This window comes from Leucoraja erinacea, chromosome 15 (assembly GCF_028641065.1).
Source record: "Leucoraja erinacea ecotype New England chromosome 15, Leri_hhj_1, whole genome shotgun sequence".
Lineage (NCBI taxonomy): Eukaryota > Metazoa > Chordata > Chondrichthyes > Rajiformes > Rajidae > Leucoraja > Leucoraja erinaceus.
In genome coordinates this window covers 19,503,872-19,526,096 of record NC_073391.1, presented here as the reverse complement: position 1 = coordinate 19,526,096, position 22,225 = coordinate 19,503,872, and the positions used below count along the sequence as shown (strand labels likewise).

Here is a 22,225-nt window from a genome sequence, read left to right as displayed (position 1 = left end):
TGATGAGAACTGTGTCCCGTTATCGCTTACCATAGTGCTTGGAATTCCGTATCTTGCAAGGTGGTTCTTGAGTTTCACAATGATTGTCCTGCTGCTCAGGTGGTACAGTCTGTCTACCTCCCAGAAATTAGATAGACAGTCCTCTGTGATTAAATATTGCTTTCCCTCAAGTTCAAACATGTTGGTTCCCACTTTCTCCCATGGTCGATCTGGGAGGTCATGGGGCATCAGAGTTTCTTTCTGATTCTGTTGTTCATACGTCCTGCAGGCTTCACAGTTTGAAATGAACTGCTTCACATCAGAGTTCATTCCGGGCCAGAAAATACATTCTCTAGCAAGTATGAGGGTTCCTTCCACTCCTAGGTGAAGGAGTGTCTCCTTCATATCTTTGCGTAGAGTGACAGGATTACAACTCTCTCTCCTCTGAATACTAGGCCGTCTTGCACATTCAACTCGCCTCTGATGTTGAAGTACGGTTGTGCTGCCTCTGGGACTTCTGCCTTGTGATATGGCCATCCATTTTTGGATTACTCTCTTAACTGTTTGTAGTGTTTCATCTTCCCTGGTGTGGGCTTGGATGCATTTGACCTTGTCCTCTCCCATGCTCAAGGACTCAACTATGTTGACATGAGTGAATCTGGTTGATCCTGTGGTGTCAGGTAGGTATGCTTGGGAGAGCATATCTGCTAGATGCATGTCATTTCCCTTTACCCATTTGATCTCGATGTCATAGTGTAGTATCCTCATCATGATGCCCTGAAGATGTCTTGGTGCTGTATGCAGAGGCTTTTTGACTATGACTTCCAATGGTTTGTGGTCACTCTCCACGATCACTCTCTGTCCGTAGGTGTACTGATGAAAGCACTCGAGGGCAAACACTATTGCTAGTGCCTCCTTCTCAATCTGAGCATATCTCTGCTTGGTTGGCGTCAATGCTCGACTCACATAGGACAGTGGTTGTCCTTTCTTCATAGTGTTGCACCTAGACCTGCCTTGCTTGCATCACATTGTATGGTCTGGTGTGTAGTACGCAAGGATAGATGCCGTTGTCGAGAGCTCCTTGATCTTTGACATTGCCATGTCATGTTCTGATGACCATTCCCACTCTGCTTCCTTGTGGGTCAATCTCCTCAAAGGCTCAAATGTGCCCGAAAACTTTGGCAGGAATCTTGCCAAGTAGTTTACACTGCCTTGTAATCTTTGGATTTCTGTTGGATTGGTTGGGTTGGGCATCTCTAGGATAGCCTGGATCTTCTTTGGATCTGGTTTCAGGACACGATCTGTAATTATATGTGTAGGGGTTTTGCGTTTCCCTTTATTTTCCTTTGGGCCCAACTGCCCGAGTTATTCTCTCCCTTGTCGGAGGGTCAAACGGCCACCACTCCACTTGAGCGATTTCCAAGAGAGAGAATACAACAAAAGGGATTCCCCTAGGTTCTAGACCTCGGAATTATGGTGGGATATGATAAAAGGTTGAATTGACCAGAGTGTGCTGATGAGGGAAAACAGAAACAAAGATGGACTCAAAGCAAGTCTAAAATTTACAGGCTTTATTAAACAATGAGAAATCGAATCTCACCAACACTACATAATAAGTGGCTAAACTTATGCTTTAAACTAAGACTGTGGACGGAAAACTATCGGGCACGTCATAAAACTTACTGTACACAATTTTACTTGCAAGTACAACCCCTTTATCTTCTTAACCTCTATACTATTTTGGGAATTTCACCAGGTCACTGGGGTACTTACAGTTTGGGCTCACGAGCTGTCCAGCAGGGCAGGAAAAAGAGAGTTATAGTTGGGCTCACGAGCCATCCAGCAGGGCAGAAAGAAAGAGAAAGAGTTCTGGCTTGACTTCTGTTTTATACCTGAGCTTCCTTTGAAACCCCCAGGTGGTCCTCTGGATGAAAAGGGTTCTTTTGATGATTCCCAGTTTCGATCTGGCATGAACAATAGGCTTCCGATGATAAGGGGTTTGCTGATGTCATGATCCCTCAGCCTGATCGTTATCCCATCGCCTGGACGGGCTCCTGTTGTCTCGATGGATGGGTCATCCAAGATGGTGATTGAGCTTGGGCTACCACCGTCTGTTGAGGCTTGGTTCCTTCCTTTGTGTATCCAAGATAATCTCGTTATCTCCGTCTCAGCCTTTCCTGTCCACCCCAATTCGCACAGTTGTTTGATGCCAAAGTCCACATGCCAGACAGGTTTGTGGATTGGGGTTTTTTCCCGTTGCAGCCAGCAAATTTGTCTTTTTAAAATGTCCATGTCCTTATCCGAGTTCTTCCATGATTTTGGAGGATTTGCCCCAATAACTTACATATGTCCTAGAAATGTAATACAAGTAATTTTCACTACCTACTTCTTCTGGTTCAGCTTGATGCCTCTGTCTCTGCATCGCTGAAGAAGATCTTGCTTCGTGATTCCTTTCTACATCTTCTCTGGTGTCTCCTACTCCGAATAGGATGATGTCATCTGCAACACATTCCACTCCCTTTAATACTTCTAGTGCCTGTTGCAGCTTCTTCTGGAAGATCTCTGCGCTTACTTTCAGTCCAAATGGCAACCTCTTCCAACGATATCTCCCAAAAGGGGTGTTCATGGTTGTTAGGAAACTGCTTTCCTCATCTAGTTTGTAGTGGCAATATCCTGACTTCAGATCAAATTTGGCGAAAATCTTCACCTTGGACAGCTCAGGGAGTAGTACATCCTCTAGGACTGGTAGTCTGTGGATCTCCCTTTTCAGGACTTTGTTGAGGGGTCTAGAATCTATGCAGAACCTCAACTCTGTGCTGTCCTTTATCTTCGTAACGACCAGCCTGCTACACCATTCAGTTGGTTCTTCAACTTTGGTCAAATGTCCTGTTCGACCAGCTTCATGAGACCATTCATGACCTTCTCTTTCATTGCTACAGGTACCGGCTTTGCAGAACACTGTGATGGGGTCACATCCTCCATCCTAGTTCCCAACTTGACCTTGCCAGGCACTCTCCCAGGTCTTTTGTCGTCAAAGACATCTTTGTAGCTCTTGAGTAATGAGCTAGCCTCACTAACAGCATTCAGGCTCTTGAAGTTCTCGTAGTGAACCGTGATGAGTTTCATCTGTTGTGCAGCTTTGCCGCTCAGGAGCGGTGTGAGCCAGCCTTCCACTACCACAAGGAAGTGAACCCGGTACTTCTTGTTGTTCGTCCTACCTTCCGCCAGCAGTTTGGATCCGTTGTTCATCTTTAAGGTGATTTTCCCTCATCTAATGTCCTCTTTGTTGGGTACAAGATGATTGAGAATCACATTAACACTGGCACCAGTCAATCTGAAACTTGATGGCTTCTGTGCCGACCGGCATCTCAGTGAATAGGCCTGAAGAGGAATTGTTTCCAGCTGCATTGATCTCAATGCAACTCACAGACTGTGTCGGAAATGGACGTTGTGTCAGATGTCTTTACGACTTTATGCAGACCCCGTTTCTGCATGCTCTCCTTCCTCTGCTTGCAGCAGCAGGCGGTGGTTTTGTCGTCCGCATCTGTTGCAGTCCTTCCCATATGCTGGGCATTCCTCCTTCCTACGCCTGTGCGTCCTTGCACAGAACTTGCACTTGACTAATCCCTGATTCTTCCTCTGCGAAAGAAAATCAACCATCTTTTCCCTCGGTTTGAATTGTTCCACCTTGTATATTGTCGGCTCTTCGTCGATGACCTGCATTCATGCCGCTGTTACCTCTGAGGATCTACATATGTCCACAGTCCCCTGCAGTTTCAGATTCCTCTTCTGAAGGAGTGTCTTCCTAGTTGCCTGATCTGCAATACCAATGACAATGTGATCTCGAATGAGGCTTTCTCTCAGGCACTCACAGACGTTGCATGTTTTAGCAAACGCCTTCAGCTCTGCAACACACAATTCAATGGTTTCCCCTGATTTTTGGGCTTGTTTATTGAAAATGAATCTTTCATACGTTTCATTCGTCTCTCCAATTATGATGGTAGACATCTTGGCAGTGATGACTTTCACATCCATCTCATCTGCTACCATTTCGAACATCAGGGTATTGAAGATTCGCACACCTTCCGGTCCAACAGTATGCAGGAATACTGCTTTTTGATACTGTTTCTCCTTCTTATCCAGTTCTGTTATCACTGCATAATTTTCATACATCTGTTTAAACACTTTCCACCCTGTTCTCTTTGAGCTTTAGGTTGGGTGGTGGAGCCACGTGGAAAGATGGACTGGTCTGTGCCATTTTGAAATATCAGCGTCTTCTTTTATCTTTAAGCAGACTCTCACAACATGTTGTTTTAAACCGACTCCCACAGCACTGATTTACATGCAGCGTCTTATCTTTATGTGCTAACTGACCTGCATTCCTCTCATGCATGCAGCTAGTCCGGTCGATGAGTGTTGAAACACTGATTCCTGAAAGCTTTTCAAAGCATTTTTGCAAATCATCATAGTGTCTATTTGATTCACAAAACTTCACTTTCAACACTGCCACCATGTTTTGATATATATCTGCTACAAAATAAGTAAACTAGCACATAATACAGAGAAAGATGGTTGCACACACACTCGTGTTGGGATCAAAAACAGAAATTATTTATTTCCAAATCAAAGGTCACTGACTGATTTACTGAACAGGTGCGAGAATGAGAAATGAGAATGAGAATGAAAATTACATGGATATTGTCACAAATGTGGAGACTGGTGGGGCAGGAGGTGAAAAACGCGAACAATGGTGACCTTATCCCCCTGCTGAGTTACTCCAGCTTTTTGTGTCTATCTTCGGTTTAAACCAGTATCTGCAGTCTCTCCTTGCAACCTTATCCTCCTTAGTGGAAGAGTGGGTGAGTTCACAATTGTGCAAAATGGTTCAGACACAGCTGCAGCTGCAAGCCTTGCCTGATCCATTGATTATTTCCAGCATTTTGTGTTTTAATTTCAAATCTTTTTAACTTTTAAATTGTGGTTTAGAATGGGAACCAATTTGATGGCAAGTTTAAAAATGTATGGACTGACTGAGGTTAAAGCATGGTATTCTCCTGAGTTGAACTTGCATTGAGAGCCGGCTGGGGTGGAAACAGCGCCCGGGCGCCTGGTGGCCGGTGCGGGGATTGCCGCCGCGGTGAGCGGACCCGACAGAGACGGCCTGTTCCGGTCGGGCCGCTTGCTTCCTGTTTACATGGCAGCCCGGAAGCCGTGAGTGAAGGGGAGAGGAGCTGGGTCTTGAGGCGCGCCGAGGATGCTGTTCTCCGTTAACATCAAGCTCTCCGCCAGGACCTTGACGGGAACATTCAGCAGCCAGAACAGAGGGGCAGCGGACTGGTGAGTGGCGGCAGCAGCGGGAGGGAAGGGCTGGGCTGGGCAGAGAGGCCGGCCCACCCCGAGGTGACTTTCAATACAAGAGGAGCACAGCATCCAGCCATCTCCTCCTGAACTGTCAGCTCTGCAACTCACCTCGGACACTACTTGAGAGATCAGCTTTATGTTGCAAAGTACACGACACTTGTGTGCGCTGTCCTTCCATTGAATTAAATCTTCCTCCTTCCCCTCAAACTCAACTCAGCGGCCTGTATTGGTCGCTACTCATGCTCCAGAAAATTATTTGTATGCATTTGCTGCACTAAGTGTAACTGAAATCTCCTTGCCTGAGAGGAAGAGCAGTAGGTACAAATGGTGCTTTAAATGCACTTTATGGGTTTCTCTATATGCCAGTGATACAATATAGATCCTCGGCCACAGCACAATGTTTTGCGTAAACAATCATGTCTTGTGCAACTTGCGTGGAATATTTTATTTTTTATTTGTCAAATTAGAGTGGAAAGTTGCCACCAGATTTTTGTTAAACTTGAATACGTAGACATCATTTAGACATAAATTAAATCATAGGATTGGTATAAAACACACACCTGCTTCAGGATGTATTTAGGTATGTAGTCTGGTGTCATGAAAGTGTTCTTAAATTCAATTTGTTGTCAACCACCTATAAACCTGCTAAAATCCTTTTTATAGCAATAACGGCTCTTTATGGATATAAAGAGCCAATCTCGTTCCTGGACATTCCCAAGCATTTCGGAATAACAAGTGTAGAGGAAAGATTGACCATTTTTAACTGATCAGATAATGTACTAATCTGGCTTTATTGTGTTCAATTTGGCACATCATGTGTGAAGAAGTATGCGGTGGCTTCAGGGAGGGTACAGAAGAGATTTACAAGATTGATACTGAAACAAGGCTTTGGTTGTGTGCTGATCCTGAGGTTTTCCCTGAGAGGAGAATTGATAGAGGCTTTTAATATCATGAATACCTTTGATTGGGGAAAATAAGGACATTTTTCTTCCAGAGGCAGAAAAAGATAGGTGGACAACACAAATTAAGGTTATGGCCAAATAAAACAAATGTGACAAGAATAATTTGTTCTTAAATGCAGTGAACTGTTTTGACTCAAATACAGTGCTTGAACAGATGGCAGACAGAGAATCAAAACTGTGCCAGACTGCACTATTGACTATCTGATGGTTGCTTGTAGAGTTGCTGGCTAACTATAGTGAACATGAGTAGATTTCCTTCCCAACACACTGGGGCACATCTGGCTGTTCACTCGGATCTAGACTCACCATGGTATGATAGTGCTTGAGCAAGACCTGAGGAAGTGTTGTCCAGAGAACAGTGGATACTCACAGGATGGTAATGGAACTAAGGTCACTGGTAACCATGCAAACTTTCAAATTTATCACACCCATGGGATGATTGTACATGACAAGTCTGAGCGAATACGATTAGGACCAATATCTATAAAAAGGGAATTTTATAAATTAAAGACAAGAAATGTGGGAGCACAATCAAGGGAATGGATTCAATATATCGACTGATGTAATAAACAATAACCATGCATATTCTTCTTTAGTTTGTAAAACAGCCGTTTACTATACTCTGCTTTCTGGCACTTCTATGCCTGCAGTCAGGGTCTCCTCAATCCATGCACTTTATTTTTGCCTACAAGACTATTGTGTGATCATTTGTCAAATACCATTTCAAAAATTAATTAGCACAGCTGCACTACCTTTATAGACCTTCCCTATGGTACCTTCCCTATTGCTACATGGGGAATCTTGCAGATTGCAGCTGGCTGCTTTGCTTTGAACATTTTAACTGTGATAACACTTCAAGAATACATTTTCATTTTGTGTGAATTGCTTTGATCATCCTTGGTGCACTATTTTGGCAACTATAATCTAAATAGCTCCTTTTTATAATATGGCACAATATGTGAGGTATATTTAAAAATACATCTGGAATAAGGTGGTGTTATTTGTAAACGTAATCAACACAATTTTGGAATTATGTATAAACCCACCTGGTTATTCTTATCCTTTTGGGAAGATAGATTGGCTCCTTACCACTTTCACTCTGAAGTTACTTAAAAAAATATTCTACTTTGTTTTTGTGAGGTTTGGGTTTAATTGACAAATACAACGTTAGATTCATGTTCTTAATTATGCCTTATAATTTAGTGGTGAACTGTAAATTTGAATGTTGTGGTGAATATACTCCCCAAAGCACAGTATGATAGGATTTAAATCTTGTGATAATGAGGAAATGATGTACTTCAAAGCCAGGATGGGAGGTGTTGGAAGAATAATAAGTCTGTGATGTTCATGGACATCTGTTTAATTATGATGGTATGATTATGATTGTATCTATCTAATGAAGTATACAACTTTTTTGATACATATCCCATTTCCTTGCCATGGCTATGACCCTCTCTTACCACCTCTGTCTTGTTTAAGTGCACTCTTGGCCTATCTCCCTTGTTCTATTCTCTGCAAACTTAAGGCATCCAAAAGTCTGCAGTTGACATCCTAACTTAGATCAATTGCAATTCATTGCGATGTATATACTGCCCACTGCTTATAACTGAATTTTAAATATTCTCATCCTCATTTTTCTTTTCTTTCATTGTCACATCCCATCCTTTCATTGTACTTTTCAGCTTTTTCACCCTTCATGTTTTGTGCATTCATCCTGTCATTACTGAAAATTAATCTTTAATGCCAGCCGTGTCTTGACTATTAAACCTTTAAACATTGGAATTCTCAATCCAAATCCCCCACCCTTTCCTGCTTCATAATTATGTTTACAACCAGCCTATTTGGGTTAAAGTTCTGTTGCTTTTATATCAAATTTTGATGCTGCTCTTCAAAATACTTTGGGATGCTTAATTACATTAATGGTGTTAGAGAAATAAAAGCTGCTGAATTTGCAACTAATGGTATGCCAGCGTTTGCTTCCCTTGTCTTTCTAGTAAATGGAGAGCATGGGTTTGGGAAATCTTGTCAAAGAAGCCTTCGTGAGTTGGTGCAGTGCATTTATTGAAGGAGCAGACCGCAGCCATGGTGCAAATTAAGCAGGGTGGATGTTAAATGTGGTGGATAAAATGCTAATCAAGCTATTTGGTTGGCCTTGTTTGTCGACTTGTTTGCTCGTAGTCAGAGCTGGATTTCCCTATAGGCTTCATAGGCTGAAGCCTAGGGCCTCAAAATCTAGGGGTCCTCTGGCCAAGGTGTTTTTTTCCCCAAAGTACAAAAAAATCCTGAGGGGGGAAAAAAAAAAAATTGGCGCGCAATCAGCGTTTCCACTTTGACAGAAATTACCTGAAATTCTGGTTCCGGACCACTGGAAGTTTTTTTGGGGGAGGGAATAGCGACCATACGTGCCTATGCACTTGGAGGAAGCCAGTGACGCAGTAACGACGCAAAATGACGCTATCTCACTGCGCGGGTGGCTCGGGCGGGTTCAGATCTTCATTTGCACTCCACACTATCACCTCGATGCCTTATGTCTACTCTTGGTAAGCAGTGGAATATTGCGTTGTGGGAGTGCCCATTTCTCCGGGCCAGGGGGTGGGGGGGCGGCAGGGGTCTACGGCGCGGAGTAGGAGCCTTGCTACGTGGGAGGTAGAGAGAGAGAGATGGATGGAGGGAGAGAAAGGGGGGATGTAAGAGGGGGGAAGAGAGAGGGAGGGGGAGAGGGGGGGATTATCTTTAGTGAGATTGCAAAATTAAGGTAGGTTTTAGAGCAATTATATTTTCTCCTCCATATGAATAATATCAAACAATTGGAACAGCTTTCTTTTCCTTGATAACAATACTGAAAAATATGAATTCCATAGTTTGCGACTTTTGGCATCATTTTTAATGTGCACACACTAACACAGTCGAACAGTAACAGGCAATCAAATCAACACACAAAACATTTTCTAAACAGTAATAGGCAATCAAATTAACACACAAAACATTTTCTACAATATTTTATTTGCAGTGTTTGCATGCTCCTTTATAACATTTTACATAACATTTTACAGTACACGTTGATTATTAAAACAAGGAGATAACTTGAATTCTTGATTTAAAAAAAGGATACAACAATGACACCAATCATCCCATTCCAACCACTCATTACTCTTGACTCAACCAAGATTATTTATGAAATATTGATCGTAAATGTGTTGCAAAAATGCTCCTAAATAAGGCTCAGAATGCACCAGAGAGCATCTAAAACCCCATGAGTTTCCAGGGCCTTAAGCGAGCCCTGGCCCCCGGCCACAAGGGACATTGAGCTTTGCGCTTGTGATATGCGCTGCGTACACTTATCTCACATAATTTTTGTAATCCTGCCATGCCACCACCCCCCCCCCCCTTTTTTTTTGAAAAGCTTAATACGGGCCTGGTGTATAATATTTTTGACACTTGTCATAGGCCTTTCTTACATATGCTGTCACAATTCACTGTAGTCTCTAAACAACAGTTCAGTAATTTTCCTTGCCCTCCATTTCAGAAAAATAGTGTTTTAAGCTGATAACTCAACACTAGCACTGGCATAAATAAATGAATAAAAAGCGCAGCTTTCCAACCCTTATCTCATTGCCCGCGCTCGGCTGCACATCGGTGTCAATCTGGTGGACTCCTCCATCTTCCTCTCGTCGAGGGGGTGGGGGATTGGGAGGGGCCTCATAAATGGAATAGTCCAGGGCCTCTCTTCATCGAAATCCGGCCCTGCTCGTAGTATTACTGGTACTTCATCCTGGCCAAAGATACTAGAGGAACTTTCAGTGCAAATCTCATGTACAGCTGACCAAGTTCCATGGGCATAACAAAGGATGTTTATCTTTTGAAAGTTTTGATGTTTTATGCATTTGAAATTCATTTTATTTTCAGAAACTCGGGCAAAAAACATCAAATTTTACAGTAAGAGAAATTAATTTTAATTCTGAGACACACAACTTATCTGTTGTTGGGTAAATAGTACGGAAACTGTACCCCCACCCCACTATCTAATGCTTATTTATGTGACAGGAGAATAATTAGGCCATTCGGTCCATCAAGTCTATTCTGCCATTCAATCATGGCTGATCTATCTGAACACGTTCTCCTGCCCTCCCCATAACCCCTGGCACCCGTACGAATCAAGAATCTTATCTATGCCGTAAAAATATCCAATGACATTGTCATCCATTTTTACACCAAGATAGATTGTAACAACAAATGTGTTCTTGAAAATCTGAGGCTGGATCTGTACTTTGGCCTGCTGATAAACTGCTAGACTGATAATTTAGAAAAATAAACAAAGAAACATGTTTAATTTCTAGATTCACTTTCCTATGACAGACCACAGAAATGAGAATATTGTTGGAAACGCTTGCAATTTTTTTTGTTCTTGATGGGGTGTGTTTGTTTAAGTTTATACATTGTATTATTTACAATTTTATATATTCCATTGCTTTGATGCTTCAAACTCAGAGTTGACGTTTATTAATCGTAATTAACCAGGCATGTCACATTGATTAAGCTTGCCACGTATAGGGAGGACATAATGATTCATAGCTCAGAGATAAAAATGTTTATTAAGCATAGTGATAGTTTCTTGTTTGATATTAAACCTGAATCTGATCAGGAATGTGGAGCATGATTATTGAATTTTATGATTAACACTTAATTTATGCATTGGAAGACAATCAAAGCAGGATTCTGCCTTAATTGGGATGACAGCCTACCTTAAATTCCCAGCAGATGTTATAGCTTTTTCAACTCGCTGTCTCCTGTATATCATGATAGATGAAAGTGTAAGTTAACTTAGATTTGAGAATATTTTTGGTTGCTAAAAAGTGATCCCAAGATAATTTTAAAGATGATAGCTTGACTTTTTAACCGAATATTTGTGGTTATTTGTTGAGATCTAGTGAGTTGGTATTAAGCAGAATCTAATTTGAACCTGGAAGGAATATCTGACGGTTTATTATGTCAGTGATAAATTATTTTTCCTTTATTCTGTCAAAGTGTGTAAAATCCAGTAATTATCCAACCGGCAAATCAGCAGCAATGTGATTTAAAGGAAAGAATGTACTTGGCAATGCTCCTTTCAAGCCAGTGTGAACAGTCAGGTCCTTGTTTTGTTGGCCTGTCATTTGAGATGCTCTTTCCCAACGTGCCCAACTCAAAACAAATGTCAATGTGCGAAGGTGTGTTAAAGAAGCCACATGACTTAAATATTTCAGTTTCTGAACAATTTAATTCTCAGACATTTGACAAGATGATGCATTTGCAAATAACCTATTACACGGTCAAATAGCACAAATCAACGTGTAAAGTTATGAATTACATTATGGTAATGATTAAAAGCTAAAGTAAAATGCCAAATAGAGAAGCAGTTATTGTATAACAAATTTGCACATTTGGTGTATATTGGTACTAATAGTGATAGTGAAATGCTACCTTTGCAAAAGTTAACAAAACTGAGGCAACAGTTTTGGCTATCCCAGATTTGAAAATGTTGCCATAATTAACAACTCATGCAGTGTTAGCTTCATCAATATTATGATTGCAGATCAGTTGGTAAAATATGTCTTTACATAACAAAAATAGTTATTGTTTACAAACATTAGTTGCCACGTTACTTATATTATCGTAAATATTTTAAACTAAAATATGTTTAGGTGTTTCGGATAAGGAAGATTCAACAAGCATAATAAACTGAATAAAGTTGACGGATAGTTCCAGCTGTCAGCTATTTGGGCTTCATCAGCAAGTCGTGGACTTCAGTACAGTTAGATGTGATTACCAGAGCTTGGGTGCTGGTGAAACTCGGCAGGTGAGGCAGCATCTATGGAGCGAAGGAAATGGGGACGGTTTGGGTCTCGACCTTTCTTCAGACTCTAACTCCATTGCTGGAGGCAGAGCATTGACCTGCTGAGGAGAAGGGCCTGGGGCACCTTTCATTTTGCCCTTTACGTGAAGGATGATTGGTACGTGGAGGGTAACACCTTTGTTTAAAAAGCTTGGCCAATATTATGGAAGTGTGTTTTACTTTTTGAATGTTTTACTTCATTGATAATTACGGTTTTTTTAAACTCAGTTTCTAACTTTCATACGGTTTAATTATTAAAATCTATGTTTATGTTGTCATCCTTGGTTTGTAATTGTTTTGAGCAAAGAATTGGGAAATTTGTAAACCATGTTCACAACTCTGATTTTGTCTGATGCATTTGTCTGATACCTTATTTAGATAGAAGTGGATCAGAATTTATGGCACAAGTGGCCAATTATGCAAGAGTCATTAATTGTGGGTGGAACTTGAACTTAGCTTTGCCGGCTTAAGTTGCAGATGCCAAGATATTTGATCAGCCGTGATTGAATGGAGGAGTAGTCTCTGTGCCGAATGGCCGAATTCTGCTCCTGTGATTTATGAACATAAACACCTTGCTGCAAAGAGAATTTGTATCTTGTTTGATGCAACAAAAAAAAAATCACACAACTGTGGTATTTGGAATATAACTTGCACAGTGGAAGATGGTTATAATTGTTGGTGAGCACTCTGCCATCAACATGATGAAGTTGCTATTCATGAAAAACTCAGCTGGATCAGCCACATGAAAACTTTGGTTCCATGAGCAGATCAGGTATTGGATATCTTGCAGCAAATTCCTCAGAATTTTTATATCTACAAGGCACAACCTAGGAGTGCAATCAAAATACCTTTAATTTGCTTGGATGATTGCAGCTCGAACAATCTGATGAAGCTCAACATCACAGCATAATCCAGGCAAAATAACTGGCACCCAATTTGCTCCCCTAAATGTGCACACTTCCCTTTGGCACACTATGACCATCTATATAATGTTTAAACCAGCATCTGCAGTTTCTTCCTACATATATAATGTACTATACCTACCTATCTACTTCACCAACATCCATGACCTGCAGCATCAAGAAGAACGTAACTACTAACAATGCAGTATACCATCCTGATTTCAAATTATATCATAGTTGCTTTCTCATAGTTGGATCTAAATCCTGGCGCACCATACCCTTATCAGAAGGACTCAAATGCTTTAGGAAGGTGGTTCACCACTAGTATATTGAGACCAATTAAGATCTTCGTCAGTAAACTCAAGAATACACCAAATGGCTTCTCATACCTACTCCACCATTCAGTAGGATTAAGCCTATTGTGATCTTGTCCTCGGCTCTGATTTCCTGTCTGTTGTCCAGAACTGTAGATTGTAGAACTTGGCCTAACGTATATTCAGTGATTTAAGCGAATGAGAGAAGAAATTCCTCTGTCTCAACTTAACTTGGTAATGACTTATTCTGAAATGTGAACTCCAATTGTAGATTCTCCTACAAGGGGAAACAGAGTTTCTATTCAATCTCTAGCCCCAGCAACATACGTTTCAAGTGGGTAAAATACTAATCTTTGTAGCAATGAATAACAAAAATAAATCATAACATAATATAACACGTTTTTCCTGACTTTAAATACATAACTATTGTTTTCTTCCAGGGGTTGGCAAGGATTAATTGCCCATGGCTGTCATTCACTTGTTTTGATAATTGATCCAAGGACTTCGCAAACCATTCAGGTGTTGGAACGGCATAAAGCAAATGTTGTGAAGGTAATCTTAATTAGTCACTTTGTGGCACGTTAAATTGCACATTCATGGAACAAGAATATAAAAAAAGAAGCAGGTTTATATGATTTTGTCCCTCTTCTGCCATTCAATAAGCTCTCAGCTGATTTTTTTAAATTTATTTTTTGCCTTGCACTATTATCTTATCGTAATTCTCTGATCCCTTTCATTATCTAAGGTTCAATTCACTTCCCCCTTGTGAATATGACGATTGACCTTCCACAACTGGTATTCCAAACATTCTCCACCCTCTGGGTAGCTAAGCATATATTTTGAGACGGCGACTCCAGGTTTTATACACTTCAGCCAGAGAAAATATTAGCTCTGCACTGATTTTATCCAGCCCTGTAAAAAATAAATTCTATTCTTAGCAGCATTGTCACTTTTCCATCTCGGATAAAACTTGATCCATCAGCAAGAGTATTAGCTAAATTGAAATACTGCTTCTCAACTGTTAAGTGCACTCATGGTACAATGCAATACACTACTTCAGCAGCAAACTGTTTGCTTTGCACAGATTGATCCTGCAAACTGAACATAACATTAGTAATTTATTTAACAAAGCTTGCTTCTTTAATATTTCCATTTATCTATTTTGATATTTGCAAAAAAAGTAATTATTTCACTTTTGCCAGTAATAAGAAGTTACGATTGAAATCAATTTTTGGTTAAATTGACCTTTTGGCTAAAACTAGGAGGGATTAAACAAAGTAACATTTAATTCCTGAAAGTATTTTGGGTTGTTCTAAGTATTGAGGTCAGATCATTTGAAGTCAAGAGAAAAGCAACAAAATGAATAAATCAGTAGCTCACCGCAATGCAGAGTGTATTGAACAAAGGTAGGCAGAATAGCTGTTCAGAGTGGCAGAAGGTGGAACATGAGGTCCTAGGCACCGGCAAGCGAGAGGGGTGGGAAAGAAGGAGGGGGTATTACCTAAAATTGGAGGTATTATTCCTCATATTGGAGTATGATGTGCCGTTCTTCCAGTTTGCTTGTGGCCTCGCTCTGGCAATGGAGGCGGCCCAGGACAGAAAGGTTGATGGGGAAGGGGAGTTAACAGGTTAGCAACCAGGAGATTCAGCAGGACAAAGTGGACCAAGCGCAAGTGTTGGGCAAAACAGTCATCACGCTTGGTCTCGCCAATGTAAAAGACTAAAGACTAATTTGCAGAGCCCGTTTTCACTCTGCACGTGGACATTTCAGTAGAATGTGATCCTATAATTATTTTACTTAGCCATTTTGATTTACAAAGTTTTGCTTAACATTTGCCAGGAACACATCTCTTTTGTAATTTCATTGAATACCTGTGCACAATCACAAATTACTAAGGTTAATAATGCCATTTAAAAAAAAAAGAAAATAGCGAACCAAGCATTATTCTTCATTCCTAGTGGGAATAAACTGAAAAGTAGAGAAATTAGGCCATTTTTGCATTGAACTGTTTAGAGTTTTGGAATAATCTATAGAATTATAAATTAAAGATACAGAGAAGCAGTCATGAAGATTATATCAGAAGGACAGTTACATCTGTCTCCCCCCCACCCCCCCCCCCCCACCCCCCCCCCCCCCCCCCCCCCCCCCCCCCCCCCCCCCACCAAGTCAAAGCCCCCCACCCCCCTCTCCACTGCCCCCTGCCGATGGCGTCAAATTGTCCCGCGGCTGGCATTAAAGCCACGCCGGGTGGTGCGAGGTCTGCAAAGAGGTTAGGTCATTTTAGAAAGAAAGACTATTGGGTGATTCATTTGTTTTTAAGGGTCATGCAGACCATTCGGCCCAATCTGCCCACGCTGACCAACATGCCCCACCTACAGTATTCTGCCTACCCTTGGGACATATAGCTCTAAATCTAACCTATCGATTTACCTGTCCAAATGTTTTTCAAATGTTGCGGTAGTACTTGCATCAATTGCATCCTCTGACAGATTGTTCCTTATAACCACTACCCTATGTGTGTAAAAAAAAAAGTTGCCCCTGAGACTCCTATAAATCTTTCCCTCTTCACTTTGAATCTATACCCTCTGGTTCTTGATTCCTCGACTCTGGGTAAAATAATCTGTGCATTCACACTATCTATTCCCCTTGTAATTTTATATACCTCTATAAAATCATCCTCATCCTCCTGCGCTCCTGGGAATAAATGTGGAAATGTTCAGTAAATTTTAATCATTAAACGCATTCTCTGAAAGGGAACTTCGGCATTTATATTTTCATTGTAGGATGGTATTGATGTTCAAAGTGGCCTAATGTGTGCTTGTGCCAACATGCAGGTGTAACAAAATTAGAAAGACAAACAACATATTAGCCTTTATCACAGGTGTAGTTAATTACACAAGGACGTCTTATTGTAATTGCACAGGGTCTTGGTGAGGCCTCAATTAGAGTAACGTGTGCAGTTTTGGTCTCCATATTCAAAGCTAATTAAGCAACACATGATATCTGAATAATGCTATTCCTGTTTCTGTTCTGGATTGAACAAAAGATGACTTGTTTTCCATAGACAAGACCACAAATAATCCTTTTTTTATCCGCAATATGTGACGTGGATAATAACTGAGCAATATTTGTCTCTTGAAACTAAGTGAGAGAGAGCAAAATGTGAAAAAAGTAATGGGATCGCAAATTTAGAAACAAAATTGTGGAAACATTCAGCAGGATGGGGAGGATCTCTGGAAAGTGAAGCAGATTTAATATTTTAGGTTAAAAGACCCTCATGAGACCTGACAAAAAGATCTGAAAACGGAAATCTGAAACCTTTTTAGTTATCAGGAGGGGTTTTTGACCTTTACCATTAATACTCGTTTCTCTTTCAACACACACTGCCTGATATAGAAACATAGAACATAGAAAAATAGGTGCAGTAATAGGCCATTCGGCCCTTCGAGCCAGCACCACCATTCAATATGATCATGGCTGATCATCCAAAATCACTAAAATCAGAAATCAGTTGTGTATTTCAAGGAATTTTTCTTCTTCTTTTGTTTTGGATTTTGAGCTCAGCACTTTTTAAAAAAATTTGATTGCAAGTTATTGGTTTGCAGGTATAGATTTAATTTAATCCAATGTTGTGTATTCCTTGATTGTCTTTGGAAGCTGAAGGTTATTTTTATACTAGTAGAGTACACGCTAAATCTCTAGATGTGTTATTTTTGTGTAGGATTTTACTTTTCCTTATGTAATTGGTGCGTCAAGAGCTATGAGGCTATTTGCATGAACAATGCATGTGAATTGTTTGTCTCCCATGGAAGCAAAATTGACTGAAACTTGGGAGATAACCTTTCAAGTGGAAAGTAGCATTTTTTGTTTAAAAATGTTCCTGTTTGTGTTATCTGAACTTTTTTGTCACAAATGTGTAGTCACATCTTGCAAAGGAACATAAAATATTGCAGATAATATTGCTTAAAAATGGCCTTTTATAATGTCCCACAGAAATGCCCATCTCGGTTTAATTTCATTCTTGGAGCTGCGCATTTTTTCAAGCATATTTTCGATTTAGCTGGAAGATGCTTATAACATCAGAGGCTAATTACATGCTTTCAAAATGAACATAAGCTCTAGCCTGCAAGTATTAAGCCCTGTGCACCTCTGGACCCTCACAGTATTTGTCTCCATGCATGTTGATAACCTGGATTTGTATGGCATGCTGTTAGTAAGGTTTGAAGATCTTGCATCAGTGAAAGTACTTTGAAGTCCACTCGTGCTTCCGAATGGGGATTATAGTATATAGGTATTCTGCTTCTTGTGGAATATTTTCTCTAATTGATTTAAATGGGCAATAGTTATGCAATGCATGTGTTTTTGTCCTGCACCCTGTGGTGTTCATTATGGGCACCACTGACAACTGAAAAGTCTGGATTAAATTCTGCTGTATGATTGAACTTCCAAAAAATGGCAAATTACTTAAAGCACTATTTTGACAGTACCTGTACCTTGTTTCATCCAACTTCACGATCTGTTTTAATTTCCACAGGTGAAATGGGCCAGGGAAAATTATCACCATAACATTGGTTCTCCCTATTCTCTGCGCTTGGCATCTGCCGATACCACAGGCAAGATCATTGTTTGGGATGTTGCTACAGGGGCAGCTCGATGCGAGATTCAAGAGTACACCAAACCCATTCAAGGTAAAGGCTGAATCTTGGTACATGCTTCTGTGGCTGGTATATTATGTGACTTGGTGACATTCCTAATGTTTAAGTCCCATTCCAAAGGATTGATCACAGCAAAGGATTGGTAGCACAGTGGCGCAGCTGATAAAGCTACTGCCTCAGGGTCAGAGACCCAGGTTTGAGCCTGACCTCGGGTGCTGTCCGTGTGAAATTTGCACATTAATTCTGTGACCATGTAGGTTTCCTCCCACGTCCCAAAGACATGCAGTATTGTAAATTAATTGGCCACTGTAAATTGCCCCTAATGTGTAGGGAGTGGATGAGAAAGTACGATAACAGAACTAGTGTGGGTAGTCAATGGACAGCATGGACTCGTTGGCACAGTGGTATAGTTGCTGACTTACAGCGTCAGAGATCCGGGTTCGATCCTGACCACTAATGCTGTCAGAACAAAGTTTGTATGTTCTTCTCGTCGCCATGTGCTCCAGTTTCCTCCCACATTCCAAAGACCTGCAGGGTTGTAGGTTAATTGGGTTCTGTAAATTGTTCCTTGTGTGTAATATAGAACTAGTGTACAAGTGATCGGCAGTTGCCCTGGAACCGTTGGGCACAAGGACATTTTGGTATGCTGTATCTCTAAACTAAACTAAAAACGAACATGTTAAAGCAATAGAATGAAAGTGTGTTGGATATTAATTGGGATAACATCCAATAGTTCAGAAAATCTGCTATTCTGGAACCACCTAAATTCCAAGGGTACTGTGATTTACTGTATAAGGTTTACAATGTCTCTCTATCTCTCTGGCATACTTGTGTTTTAGTATTTTAAAATGTGTAATTCCAATGTAAGCAAAACAGCAAACTATTGCCAGAAAGAACTGTTCTAGTTCAGAGCTTTCCTGAGTAATGGCAGATTCTTTCATTTTGTTTGTGGCCTGAGTGGGAGCCCAGAGCACATGTATCATCACTACTCCTGTGAGATAACTTTAAGCATCTTATGTTAGGTAAAATACTAACTTATTTCTAAACAATGTTGGAAAAGCTGTATTTCTTCTTCAGGCAGATGCTGTTTAATTTTATTTTATCTTTTTTTAATTGACAATTTTCTACCATAACGTTCTGTTCATTTATCTGTTGGTTGGTGTTTAAAGGGAATTTATGTTTGGATCTATTATTAACCAGCGAGCTCATATTTGCTTTAATTATTGGTTTACAAACTAATATTCAAAGCAAATCATCTTTTAAAATAATTCAAATATACAAATGCAATGCTATTACATTTCTTCCTTGGAAAATTATTTGGTTTAAAACTGTTAGAATTAGTAAACAATGCTGTGTTTACCAAACAGCACATTTCAAGATCAGGATGATTGAAGAGAGAACCAAGGAACTGCAGTTGCAGGAATCTTGAGCAACACAGAAAGTGCTGGAGGATCTCAGTGGGTCAGGCAGCATCTGCGGAGGGAATAGACATGCGGCGTTTGGGGTCGGTACCCTTCAGACTAAAGACCCTTCAGATTAATCCGAAACGTCGTGTCCATTCCTTCCACAGATGCTGACTGACACCGAATTCCTCCAACATATTATGTTTTGTGCAGGGCGGTTGAACTTGCTCAGACTTGATTAACATTGTAATTTCATTATCAGCAGAAGGGAATGATCCTTGATTGACCTGATCTGGAGTTTGAACCATATCTTAACATTTGGATGGTGTATTAAATAATTTTTGTAACCGTAGCCCTAGAATATTAAACTTTTTCAGATGGAATTATTAAATTGTGTATTACTGTAAAGCTTAAATTCCTGTTCCCAATGCAGAGAAATGTTGTTACTGATATTTGCACTTTCCTACTTTATTAATAGACATGGAATGGCTATGGAACCAGGATGCCTCTCGGGACCTACTATTAGCAGTTCATCCACCAAACTATATTGTTCTTTGGAATGCAGACACTGGTACAAAACTATGGAAGAAAAGTTATGCAGAAAATATACTATCTTTTTCATTTGATCCCTTTGAGATATCCAATCTAGCATGTAAGTTGATTTAACTTGATCCTTAATGTTACGTGTGCAATGAGCACAGCTCATTTGTCAGGCCAAAACTAAAACTTAATGTGATGATATAATGGGTTAATCTTCTGTTACTGCTGCAATGATTTCTGTAAAGCAACTACAATTGCATGTTGTCTGCTGCAGTCTTAACATTCAGGGTAACTAAGACCCAGTGAAATATATTGTTAACTCTGGCTATAAAGAGAATCACTATCTTGGGACCTCAGAAGAATTATGCTGTAATTTGTGTTAACCTAAACCGTTAACACATTTTAACACTGTTTTCAAGATTTATTTTGAATAATTGATGTATTTGGAGCATTAATGTTTTGGATTGTGTTTTTTTTAAAACCTCAATGTGGGGCCAGCAATGATGGAACATTGTAAAACCTATGAATTTATGAGCTTAGAATATAAAAAACAGAATAAAAAGTCCAACATTTTGAAAAATGGAAGCTCGGAAATTTAATTTTGTCAGGTTAATTCTAGGTCAACATTAGCCAAACTCTGTTGCTTGGAGGCCATAGCTATATTCTGAGCCAAAACGATTATTTCCCATCAAATTTCTTCCCATTCCCAATCAAATTTCTAAAACTTTAGAAGTTGATGTTGAAGATATAATGCTTTAATGTTGTCGTAATGTTGTCATTTTCTTTGCAATTGCAGATTCAGATTATTGAACAGGGTGGTAATGTTGGCAAAAGGGGTGAAATTAGAGTAATGAGAGTATACAGTGCCTGCCATAATGTTTGGGACAAAGACCCGTCATTTATTTATTTGCCTCTGTACTCCACAGTTTGAGATTTGTATAGAAAAAAAATCACATGTGGTTAAAGTGCACATTGTCAGAATTTATTAAAGGCCATTTTTATACATTTTGGTTTCACCATATAGAAATTACAGCTGTATTTATATATAGTCCCCTAATTTCAGGGCACCATAATGATTGAGACACATGGTTTCACAGGTGTTTGTAATTGCTCAGGTGTGTTTAATTGCCTCCTTAATGCAGGTGTAAGAGAGCTCTCAGCACCTAGTCTTTCCTCCGGTCTTTCCATCACCTTTGGAAACTTTTATTGCTGTTGTGTCAATGAAAGTCAAATAAGCCATTATGAGAATGGGAAACAAGAATAAAACTGTTAGAGACAGCAGCCAAACCTTTGGCTTGCCAAAATCAAATGTTTGGAACATTATTAAGAAGAAGAGAGCACTGGTGTGCTTACTAATCACAAAAGGACTGGTAGGCTATGGAAGACCTCTACAGCTGATGACAGGAGAATTCTCTCTATAATAAAGAACATTCCCCAAACACCAGTCCGACAGATCAGAAACACACTTCAGGAATAAGCTGTGGATATGTCAATTACCATTGTCCGCAGAATACTTCATGAACAGAAATACAGAGGCTACTCTGCACGATGCAAACCACTGGTTAGCCACAAAAATAGGATGGCCAGGTTACAGTTTGCCAAGAAGTACTTAAAAGAGCAACCACAGTTATGGAAAAAGGTCTTGTGGACAGATGAGACGAATTTTAACATATCAGAGTGATGGTAACAGCAAAGTATGGAGGAGAGAAGGAACTGTCCAAGATCTAAAGCATACCACCTCATCTGTGAAACACAGTGGTTGGGGTGTTATGGCCTGGGCATGTATGGCTGTTGAAGGTACTGGCTCACTTATCTTCATTGATGATACAACTGCTGATGGGAGTAGTATAATGAATTCTGAGTTGTATAGACATATCCTATCTGCTCAAGTTCAAATAAATGCCTCAAAACTCATTGGCCGGCGGTTCATTCTACAGCAAGACAATGATCCCAAACATACTTTCAAAGTTAAAAAATGGTCAGTGCTTGAGTGGCCAAGTCAATCACCCAATCTGAACCCAATTGAGCATGCATTTTAAATGCTGAAGAGAAAACTGAAGGGGACTAGCCCCCAAAACAAGCAAAAGCTAAAGATGGCTGAAATAATGGCCTGGCAGAGCATCACCAGAGAATACACCCAGCAACTGGCGATGTCCATGAATCGCAGACTTCAAGCAGTCATTGCATGCAAAGGATATGCAACAAAATACTAAACATAACTACTTTCCAGGGCTCT

The 22,225-nt window shown here is 40.2% G+C and overlaps 1 protein-coding gene across 1 annotated transcript in view; it reads left to right on the top strand.

Annotated features, from left to right (window-relative positions):
* Nucleotides 1–5,138: 5,138 nt before the first annotated feature.
* wdr11 (WD repeat domain 11) overlaps nucleotides 5,139–22,225 on the top strand; it is an 84,973-nt gene continuing 67,886 nt past the window's right edge. The window contains exons 1-4 of the mRNA XM_055646826.1: nucleotides 5,139–5,316; nucleotides 13,831–13,942; nucleotides 17,926–18,079; nucleotides 19,928–20,101. Of these exons, the coding sequence (XP_055502801.1) occupies nucleotides 5,234–5,316; nucleotides 13,831–13,942; nucleotides 17,926–18,079; nucleotides 19,928–20,101 (523 nt within the window). The 5' untranslated portion in view covers nucleotides 5,139–5,233. The remainder of the gene's footprint in view (nucleotides 5,317–13,830; nucleotides 13,943–17,925; nucleotides 18,080–19,927; nucleotides 20,102–22,225) is intronic.